The sequence below is a fragment of the Opisthocomus hoazin genome, chromosome 1, assembly GCF_030867145.1.
Source record: "Opisthocomus hoazin isolate bOpiHoa1 chromosome 1, bOpiHoa1.hap1, whole genome shotgun sequence".
Lineage (NCBI taxonomy): Eukaryota > Metazoa > Chordata > Aves > Opisthocomiformes > Opisthocomidae > Opisthocomus > Opisthocomus hoazin.
The window spans coordinates 49,328,683-49,340,584 of record NC_134414.1 but is presented as its reverse complement, the minus strand read 5'-3'; the positions used below and the strand labels follow the sequence as shown (position 1 = coordinate 49,340,584).

At 35.9% G+C, this 11,902-nt stretch overlaps 1 protein-coding gene across 1 annotated transcript in view; it reads right to left on the bottom strand.

The window, feature by feature from the left end:
- Window positions 1-1,611: 1,611 nt before the first annotated feature.
- The window catches only part of PIBF1 (progesterone immunomodulatory binding factor 1), a 124,506-nt gene continuing 114,215 nt past the window's right edge, over window positions 1,612-11,902 (bottom strand). The window contains exons 17-18 of the mRNA XM_075422957.1: window positions 4,494-4,673; window positions 1,612-2,220 (exon numbers count right to left, since the gene is read on the bottom strand). Coding sequence (XP_075279072.1) covers window positions 2,164-2,220; window positions 4,494-4,673 — 237 coding nt within the window. The 3' untranslated portion in view covers window positions 1,612-2,163. The remainder of the gene's footprint in view (window positions 2,221-4,493; window positions 4,674-11,902) is intronic.

Here is an 11,902-nt window from a genome sequence, read left to right as displayed (position 1 = left end):
CAGTCCAGTTCTTTCAACCTCTCCTTCCACATCAGGTGGTCCAGCCCCTGATCATCTTAGCGAATCTCTGCAGGGCTCACATCAAAAAGTCGATGTCTGTCTTTATCAAGCCTAAAACTGGGTGTAACACTGCAGATCTGGTGTCCCATGCACCAAACAGAAGGGAAGGATTGCCTCCCTCCGTCTGTTGGCTATCCTGTTGTTAATACCACCCAGGACGCGGCTGGCTGGCACATTGCTGACTCACGTTCAATCTGTTGTCCACTAGGACCCTGAGGTCTGTTTCTGCTAAGCTGCTTTCCAGCCAGTATTGGCATATGGGGTCATTCCATCCTAGATGTAGGAATGCTATTGCTTTTGTTGAACTTCATAAAGTTCTTGTTGACCCAGTTTCCATCCTGCTGAGGTCACTCTGAAACCCTACTTTCCAGTGTATAGACTACTCCCTCAAAGTTGGTATTGCCTATGAACTTGTCGGGGGATGCTACTATTTGCCAGTTGCACTTTGCATTGCTGATCACATTTCCTTGAGCTTGTTTTCACCCACAATGTAGTCCATATCTTTGTCTATAAGGATACTACAGGAGAATAAATTGTGACTACTTAAGATTCCAACTAGTATCTTACCTAAAATAGCTCACAGTCCTTCTAGATAATACAATTAATTAATTATTGGGTGATAATGGACAAACATGATAGTCTGCGAAGTTAAAGCAGGGACTGTGAATCACATAAAATATCTATTACAAACTACATCTGCTTATGGGAGCTGTTTCACATGAAAGACATGTTAATGATTCTATTCACATAAAAATACAACTTAGATAAAACCCTAGACTTCAGGAAACCAAAGTTTATTCAGGAATGTCTGTACAGATAGGTCTGTGAGCCCAAAGGCTTTTTCCCCAGTGACCACCAGTTAGTCTAATAAAAGTTATTACTGCTGTCTACACACTTGGCCCCCCTCACTCACAGAATTATAATTTTAATCCTGTGATATGCAATTGCTAGCATTTTTACCTCATTCTCTCAGAATTATAAAAAAATAATGGAGAAACTGAAGCTTACCTGGAGCAGAGGAAGTATTGCTGTGCTTCAAACTGCTGTTTGGAAAATGAAGGAAAGTGCATCTAGGAAACATAAGCTTGATATAGCTCAGTGTTATATAGTAAATAATTATCGTTCATGTCCAGGTAGGAACAACAAATCAGTTGAAGAGAGATTGTCAAGGAAAAAGGAGGTAAGAAAAATGAGCTTCCTCTTAAGTGAAAGCCGAGTAATATTTTCAGTATACAGTCACTTAATATTATCTGTATTTATGTTATATATAGAAATATACTTTGTGCAGTCAAAAGTGCTTTACAATATTAGACACCTTTTCTATAGTCTAAATAGATGGTGGTGTGGAATAAATAAGTAGGCTGTGTTCTTGGAAGTTGGGTCTTATTTTCATACAATTAAATATGTCAAGTTATCCATTTCACCATTACATGCTACAGTACTCACACATCATGGCTCTATTTTTATTATTACCCTGATGTAACTATGCTTGAGCAAGTGTATCTAGCCCATTAAATATCAGTGCAGATAATTAACATGTATTTTATTGCTTAAGAATATTTTTATTGCCTGTTTAGTAGAACAAATTACATCAAATGACAAACTATACAAATCAAGGCAGGTATGAAATTAACTTTTTTTCCACCTGACATGAATTTTCTTCATAGAAAGTAGCATATAGTCTGATGCTAACTCATGTATATTTTTAAAGTTTCTAAAAGCCAGAATAGTTGCAAGGAATGTGACATGAAAAATAAGGTCCAAGAAAAACAATGTAAAAAAAGTGGAAACATGCATTAATTTGAACACAGAATAGCATGCCCTTTAACTGCCCAGATTATGTGTACAATATGCTAGTGTTTATTTATCTTTTACAATTCAAATATATGTTAGTAAAATCACTGCATGCATTATTTCCACACATTTTATTCACATGACAGATCTGAAAATTATTTTATGATGCATAAGATCATTTGACAGGTATAAAAGAATAGTTAAAAGAGTTGTTTGCTTTTATGCTAAAAAGGGCATAATTATGGTGAAAATAACTTTCTTCAAAGAAAAGCTCCCTGAAGGATTATTTTGACCAATTTTGGAAAAATGCTATGGTGATGTTTTCTTCTGCAGTTTCTTGTACCATACAGGTGCCTCTTTATTTGTCTGTAAAATAAAGAATGTTTTAATTATAAGACAGTGAAAGTCAGAAAAAAAACATACAATCTATACACTAAAGTCTCTTCCCTTTCTATGTGGTTTGCAGCGATAGTTGAGTTCTTCGCTTAAATGCAAATAAATTAAAAACAAGACTCTGCATTTAAGGTTATTATTACCACATACCTGTATTAAAACCTTCCTAGTTCTAGGTTATAAAAAGCAAATTATACAGTAAGAAGAAAACGATTTGCTTTAAAATATCTATCACAATGAAAACATGCACCAACTGTGCCATAAATAGGTTTCGTTTGAAATAGCATCATCTGACTTTCCCATTTGAGAAGTGGATGGAACTTAGAAAAAAGATCTTAGGTGTGCCATAACTGACCAACACTTTACGCAGAAATATAGTTCTTAAAAAATATAATTAAAAATAAAAGAATTCAGCAGTTTTCTGACTGTGTAGAAAGAATTTTAATCTCAGAGAATTATCTGTGAGCGACTTTGCCTTGCCTCCATAATCCTACAGGCTACTGCTACACAGTCAGGATTGCATAACAATCTTGTGGCAAATTCAGTGGTCGTTTGTATAAAGAAAAAAAACTAAAGAAGTGGAGGTGGAACAAGGTAAGGACTATTCTGCTTTCAGGTTTGGGTATAATCTCCTGTGTTAGTGAGTACTGTCTCTTTTGTCTGTTGTCCCTAAACTTGTCCCTTTCTAGTTCCGTTTTCTGTCTGCTCTCTATTCGTTCTTTCCTCCAAGACTTAAAAATCATTCAATTTAAAAATTGACTTTATTCAGCTGGCCTTGTGGTGGGGGTTCTCATCACATTTTAATCTCTATCTTTCTCTCATTTTGAAGATTTCAGTTACAAAAATAAATGTGCTCTATTTATGCAAGCTTTGAAAATTCTAGAAATTGACCTAAATTGGCAGGATTTTCACAGGACTACTAACTTCCTTCCCCATCTAAGAAGAAACCCTGCCATCTGCCCATTTTCGGTTTCCTGCTCCAAAGTCTAAAAAGACTGGAATTTTTCAAAGAGAAATTGGTCACAATTTCTAAATGTCAAAGCATTTTTTCTAAATTCCTACACCATTTCTATGTCCCTAAGTAAGACAGGACACAGTAAACACTGAAACCCCGGATCATCCACACAACCTAATTGTTAGCTCATGTTTTGGCTTTCTTTTGGATCACTGAATAGCTCTGTCAAAGACAAAGTTTGGGCAGTATTGAGTTTGCACTACTGAAAAGACTGTGGAGGAGACAACGCTGGGTATGCCTGTGTTTAGTTTCACAACACTGTCGAAGAAAATGTTGAACCCCTACAATCCCCAATTGCCCTCACATCACTCCAAGAGACGTAACCATTTCCTACATTTTGTTATAAAAACAGTGTCTGATGAGCTGCAACACAAACCTCACATTGCTGAAGACACTGAATTTAAACTCTCTACCAGAAAAAAAAAGAAAAGAAAAAAAATCATATAGATGTATATTTGGATCAGAATAGCACATGTGGCTACAACCAGTCTACCCTAGAGAAAGGTAGCCTCAAGAAGTGTAATAAGAGTCATGATTTGTTTTGTGATTCAGCATTGCAACCTGGCTTTCTTAAATTTATCAGTTCAGACACAGTCATAGTCAGAAACTTCTAAACCATTTGCATGAAGCTTTCAAATACTAGAGGCACTAAATCCGAAGCAGGCCACTTGGAAGTATTTAAATCCAAGTATTTCGTTTGTAAAGGAATAAAACAGGGTTTTATAATATCAAATATCCTTCATAACAGAAGTGATATCAATGCTGGGTATGTATTTTTTTATATATATTTAGATATGTATACACCCACACACATTATTATAAATATACACATGAATATAAGTATACATAAATATATCTATTTTCTCACTCCTGCTTCTCTCTCTATATACACTCAATTCATACATGATCAGGGTAGATTTAAAATTGTATACACAGTCTGTGCATCCCTTCGGCTATTAAAATTTTGCTAACCACTTGTAATACTACAATGGCATCTTTAAAAAAAAATCTAGTTTGCTGTGAACTTACAATGTAGAAACTACCAAATAGCTAAATAACATCATAAACTGTAATTTATCTCTTCAGCATTGCCCATTCCCATAAAGAGCTGCAAGTATTCAGCTGAATTAATTATACATCTCCTTGAAGTATGAACCCACATTTGTCTTTTTAAAAAGTGAGGAGAATTACCAAAAAAGCCTATGGCACTTACTCTTATCACAGTACTTACAAATAATGTTGGCTTAGGTCTAAATACATTTTCTTCTTCATGTTCTGGCAACAGTTTTACTGAAAGGTTTGATTTGTTTTTTGCAGTCGCACTTTTTACATCAGTATGAGACTGAGGTAAATTTTCTTCATAGCATTTACCATGTAGACTAATCAGAATCTGTTTCATTGTGGCTAGTTCCTATAAAACCACAAAAGAACAATGCCAAGTTATTCAGTAAAATTACATTTGAACCTATTAAATATTTATATTCACCAAACTAAATGCGTAAGTGGATCAGTAAATCTAACAAGCATGAACATATACTTGCCATAATAAATAAGATTACTAATTGGACACTAGTAAACGCAAGAAAATAAAGAAGGCACATAGGATTTACACAACTCAAATTTTGCATTGCTTAAAGGCTGTAAAAGAGAACATTTACTGTGTAATAAGGAACCCACTATCTCCTTTAACTTAAGCCTCCCTTTTAATTTAAAATAATACTTTTGGATTTGTTTTGTCAGGCCAAAGGAGTTTACCAATCTAATCTGAATGACTGTAACAAACTGTACTTTTGATCACTAGGTCTTGCACAAATGTCTTATAAATACATTGCAAGAAATATATATGTCTTTATATCCAGATCAGAAAAGAAAAATCAGTGAAAAACCTTAAGAGGACCTACAGCAAAAATGAGATCAGAGTAGAAATTCTGTGAAAAATGAAAGTTCCAACATGAGAAAAGAAAAACAAGAGCATATAGAAATGCAGACTATTCTTGATATTCTAATAATTTGCTTTGTAAACAATTCGGATTAATAAAAAAACCCACTTTTTCTTACTACTTAGCTGAACAAAACAGATTATTAAAAATGTACAGCATAGTAAGAAAGGAAAAAAACATAGTATTTTGTGACTTTAACTGGACATCTTCTTTTGTCATCTTGCATCACCTAGTGCCTAACGTTCTCTCCCCCCACATGTAATGGGTGTAATTGCTACAAAATAGTTACAGAATTTAAAGCATTATTGATTATTATTATTTATTGTACTATTACTATTTAGAGCATTCATTATTGCAGAACTAGAATAGCAAGGTCAGCAGAAAAGCCTTTCAATGTAAATTTTAAGACAATTTTACATTTTTTTAACTATTAATGCTTCTGTTTGCTTGCTTTTTACAAATGCGGTTGTCTTCAGTAAGCAATACTGTTCATGTATTAGCATTCTACATAATTAACATTCTATCTCCTCTCTCAACCAGAACAGGGTAACTCATATTTATAACTGAATGACAAACATTTGTTATATCTTACATATTTCTTAATACTTGCCAGAAAATTACACTGATGCCCATTCTATTTTCATTGCATTATTAGTAATGAGTTAAAAAAACCCCTCAGCCTTTTCAAACATTCCTGCCAAATACCTTCTCTCTGTCCATTGCTGTCTTTAATACAAGATACAAAGTCAAAAGAATCACGTTGTTGCCTTTAAATTGTCCCACACAAACTCAGTTATATGAATGGATGTTATACTCCACAGACCAGCTTTATCGAGTGTACAAATTGTTCTTGTATCTCAGTCATTTAATATTAACTATTTGCATAATTCAGCCATGTGTGGTGGCATGTTGAAACAGCATGACTGCAGAGCAGCTGTTTAGAAGGACTGCAATAGCTGATGCCAACATGTTTTTCAAAGTTGTAAACTCTGCAAAGATGTTGCCAAAGCAACACATAGACAGCATTTCTTGATGAAAATAACTCAAGCAAGTACACAGCAAATAAATACACCATCACACGAGATTAAATGGTACATAAACAATGTTTTGACATTCACAAGTGCTGTTCCTATACTTAAACTGCGTTATTCTGTGGACCAAACAGTTGCCCATTTGAACAAGGCAGAACCCCAAAACCGTCATGCAGATTTATTTCAGAAATGGAGCCGAAACCGGTATGCGTAGGGTCAAATTCTCTTGTGTGAAGATCCACTCAACAGTCTGAGGTCTTCTCTTCTTCACAGAACCTGCCCTGTACTTGATAGCCCTGTCTGTTTTCAGACTTGGAATAGGCTCTGGAGAGTCAGTTCTCACAAGAGCTTCCCCTGTGACAGGAGAATTCTCTAATGTGAAGCTATGGGAAGGAATGACAGGAGGCGGGGATGACAAATTGGCCCACAACGAGTAAATTATTTTGGCATCACAGCCAAATTTATCATGAGTATTTAGCTAAAGTTGCCTTAATATTTGTTGTAAAATCCTTCCACATTTAGTGAGGAAGACCTTAACAAACTTGACAAGAAATGCTGAATCCAATAGAATCACTGGTATGTGTACTGCTAAACAAGAAAAGAAAATTGGCCCAATGCATTTGCAAGAGATTTGCTGTTTTCAACCAAGTAAATACTGAAAACAAAGTTCTGTCTTGAACTGCAATAATTTTACCCATCTCTTTATATTTCTCTGCTCCTGAACACAATCTTAATTCTTAGCTTTACTATTAAATTCTAATCAGTCATTAGCACTACCTGCTACTGTTAGCATGCTACCACGATTCAATAATCTTTGCCAATCCTAAAAGCTGGCAAGTTGATCTCGAAAGCTAGCAAGGAAAAAGCAGGTCTGGAGACCGAGCAGCAGAAAGATGTGAACTTGTTCCAGTTCAGAACAGAGCCTTGAGAAAAAAGGGGAAAGTAGGTACAGGGTTCAAAATGGTCAGGAAGAATCTTTTGTGTAGCAGGACACGTATTAATTTCAGGATAAGCTAAGTAAGGGAAGACACGAGGAGAAATGGATGGTTAAAAATTTTACACATTTGTACTGTGTCAAGTCCACTGTTCTACGTCCAGGTAGAACTGTGAAAATTGTTTATTTACGGTATTCACTTCAGTTACTCAGTGCACTGAAGAATCAGTGTTGCTAAAGCTCTTCATGTCCCAGTTTCTCTGTGGGGGTATTTGGTATTCTGGCTCCCAGACGTATAAGCAAGCCATGCTATGAAAGCTGCGTGCCGCCGTGTTGAGCCTTCCAGGTGTGAGGGCTCTGGCTTTGGCGAGCCAGAGAGCAGTCCTTCCTGGGAGGACGGTGAGCATTAACACTTCTGAGCGGAGTCACCCAGCTCCTCTCTGCACTGGCTTTACAGCTTTGGTCTCACTGTCCCAAATTCTGGGAGCACAAGCATCCACTCCCCGCTCACACAATGTTCTGTGGGGATGTGGCAGTGCGGATACGTGGAAAACAATGCAGTTAGCAAGAAAAAGGTGGGTTAAGATGAAACAGGGAAAAAATTAAGGTATGCAGCTGGCACAAAACTACTCTATGTATAATGAGTGTCACCCATACAAAGAATAATCAGGGCTATGCTCTATTATTAAATATTTTGAAAGTCTGTTCACAGAAATCTGATGAATTTTTGTTACAGGTGCTAAGCTAAACTGCTCTGCCTACCAGCACAAATGCCAAAAACAAAGTAATGAGCTGTGTGACATATCAAGTGGGATTTAACTCGAGCTTGTAACGCCTAAATTTACGTGTCTAAACTTCAGTATCTACACAGGAGCCAGGAGACAGTGTAGCTTGGAAAGTGATTCAGCTCACTGAGAAGTGGACACCTATTTGCATGTTGGCTGAAACCGTGTTGTAACAACAGTAGCCATATTAACTAGGCTGCTATTGACTGTAAAGCAAAGTAAAGATACTTACCTGACCGCAGACACTTCCATTTAGATACCTAAATACAGTTGTCATAAGCTGAATCAATCTCTTACCTCACTCTCCTTATCGTTTACTTTTCTCAGCCTTCTACTTCACCTAAAGCAAATTCCACCCTGAACAGCCAATGTGCAATCATAGTTCCCCTTGCACGCATGTCTGACGTATTGAATTGCAGAGTTAAAAGGATCTGCATTTTCAGAAGAGGCATTCACACCACAGATTGTCTACTCGTGTAAGTTTTCCTAAACATTAATAGGTTCATACTTTCGACCAATCTAACATCCTGTATTCCACTTACTTATGCACATTAATGCACATTTAATGAAGATTACTTGAACTATGAAAGAATCATTGAAACTTTTGCACACATAAGCAGAAAGCAGCTGGAATTCAAAATAAGTGATTAGAATGAATGTACTGGGAACAATGGGAGCAATGTAGCGGGAGGTGAGGTAAGGTAACACGTATTCTGTTACATGTACATTGTAAATAGTATGAGAAAAACGAACTTACTTATTTCCATTTATTTTTGGTACTGTGCTGTCCAACAGCCTTAGTTTAAAATAGCACAAGCAATTTGTGTGGCAATACACAAACAGAGAAGGAGATATTTAGTTACAGACAAAGGAAAGGATAGGCACTGATCTTTTCCATGACATTCATTAATTAAAATGTCTTCTGTCTTGGGATTTTTCCCTAATTCTACCTTGTTAATTCATTAGGCTGAATGCTCTCAGTGCTGTTGCAGTAGAACTCTTACAGCTGGCAAAACCTCTATATCATATTAAAATCATCCAGCTTTAAACAGTGTTAAAGGAACCATACCAAAGAAGTGTCAGTCGAAAAAAGCAAAACAGTTAGACGTTATCTGCTCATATTACTCATATTTCAGCAGAATCTGAGATTCTTATGAGGATATTTGATCTTGAAGCAAGTAAAAGTAAGTTATATTTTACTGAAAATTGTTACCTGTTTATTATGGGTAATTGAAATAGTACCTAGAAAAACGGAGACTGAAAATCAGTTTGGGAATGCAAAGGATAAAATTTGATTTTTTCAACTAGCAATGCAACTAGAAGATAGAGATGAGCAAATGCAAAAATATGGCAAGCAGAAATATAAAATATAAATGTATTTCGAGTTAGATACTATAAAGGGATCTCTATTAACAGCTTTTGTTGTCCTTGATACATGCTCAAACATACATGTACCAGAAAAACATCTTACATTTTCCTAATTCAGTACTACAAAAAATCAAAATTAGTATAATATTAAATATTATAACAAAATAATGACTTAAATAATCAAAACAAAATAAAAATAATTGCCTGATATGGAAAATGATTGAAGCATAAAAAGGCATGCTGTTTTATCAGTAAATAACTGGTGAAGTACATGAAAAAGTTAAGCACAATAGATATTTATCAAGATAGTAATTAATTTCTTTTCATCGGATTGTCAACAAGTATAGATTTTTCTTCTTACTATCTCTGTTATGTAACTATAATCAAAGCAAGAAAGAATCCTCTCTGCACTCACAAGCTTGCAAAGGCACTTAACATTATATATGTGTGTATTATTAGAAGAAATATGTAAATTTATAAGTAGTTAAAATGATATATATTTATATATCATGCTCTGGAAGCAGATGCAAAATATCAGTCTCAAAAAGAAGCAGCTGGCTTACAGGAATTAATTACATAAACGTCAACTCTTATGTTCTTATGGCGGGGATGTCTTGCATCTTCAAATAATCTCCATACAACGATCTTAAAAAGAAACTTTAAATAGATCAAATGGAACAGTTGGAAATGCTCAGTAGGAAGAGACACTACCTTTCTGGACTGAAGATAATTCATTCTGATGGCAAATTTAATGTTTTTTCATATCCCTAAAATAATCGGAGAAGAAGCCAATGGGCGTCAGGTTGGTCTGGCTCCTTCCTCATGCCCATGAGGAAGCCCACGCTTACTGCACTCGTCTAAAGCAAAGCAAAAGTGACTCTAACAACAGCACGTAGAGCTAACTGGACCTTTAGCATGGCAAACGGCATTCTACTTTTAGATTTACAAATAGAATTTATGACTGCAAACTTCACCTTGGATTAGAACTCCATTTTGAAGCCAAGAACTTGTATTGCGGAAGCTGAACAAGAAATTTCTGTCCTAGAAAATGTATCAGGCTCTGGCAGAACCACTGAATTTTGATGACTGACAGGTGTGCCCAGAGAAAAAAACAGCATAAATTTCCAGTAAAAGAATGTAAACACAGAAAAGGTGTTAAACACGCTGATTTTTAAACAACAAAAAAAAAAAACAATTTCACTGACCAACCCAGAAAAATCAGCTGAAGAAGGGATAAAAACTGAGGTTTGCCTTCCTCAAAGATGCTGATCAAAACTTCGAATCTCTCAGAATTTGAGAGTGAAGCACTAAGATGATGATTTTAGATGTGTGTCCCCACCCCAATCTGTAAGTCTTCTGTATTGTTAGAATAAAGCATGTACGTTCAGGACCTCCTTTAGAAGGCTTGTATTCCTCACTTTAACTGCCATATGGTTCCCATGTGGTTAAATTATAACTCAAAATAAAAATATGTATCCAGTCTGGAGAAACTGGAGAGATGATAGCACTATCTTTAGGTCCAAGAACGGTTGACTGTACACCCCTCCTTGCATAGAGGGGACCAGACAAAAAATTGCTTCACGAGAGACTTCGTGCACTACACCTTGAGTCCAGAGGCTGGAGTCTCCTCAATGTGGGAGCCAAACAGTAGGTTTGAGTTTAGCAGTCCGGTGACTATTCTGCTATACTAACTTCTAAAATAACAACAACAATACAAACAATAGCTATAATAGAGTATGCAAGTGAGGGAAGGAGCTGTACTGGGATGAAAAACATGTTTGTGCTAAGTCAATGCAATCTGTCTTCACATGCACATATCCTCCCATTTAGGCAGCTATTGTAGTCTTCAAGGAACACATCAGCACAGGGAAAAACAGAGTTCAGAAAATGATGTTACGGGTATGTTAAAGAATACTGATCTGAGAAACCTAAAACAGTATTTATTAATGCTATATCCATTTGGTAGTGTGTTGTAAAGAGCACACTTCAGAACTTACTTCTTAGCCTCTAAAGAATTAAAAGTTCATGCTCAAATTCCAAATGTTCTTGGGAAGACTTAGAGTAAAAAAAAAAATCATTTTACACTTCCTATAACTCCTTCTTGAGAAAAAGTGATCTAAATCTGGAAAAGGCTAGGGCAGGGTGATTCAGAAGGAAGCTTCATAGTCGTCTGTCTCAGAGTGTTCAGTAGGGTCAAGCTTGATGGGCATATAAGGTGATAGTAGAGAAAATACAAAGGATATTGTTCTCTATGAAGTCTGTGTGTTTTTTTTTACTTCGATCCCTCTTAGATTCCTACTGTGATTTTCTGTGGAAGTAAGGAAAAGTTGTATCATTTAACAGCTGATGTTAAGATGGAGAGGGATCTTTGTGAGAACTCTGGTTGCACTTGATCTTTGGAATATGTGACCGGACACTTGGTTGGACTTCCTTGCACTGACCGTTAAGATATCTTCAGTAATAATAATTAAACCTAGGCAAACTAGCTTGTCTGATCCCTCTATACAGCTGTTGGTGAGAAATTAATAGCTTACAATTAATTCTGCTGATTTTAGGATATGGAGGATATGGTAAATCACACC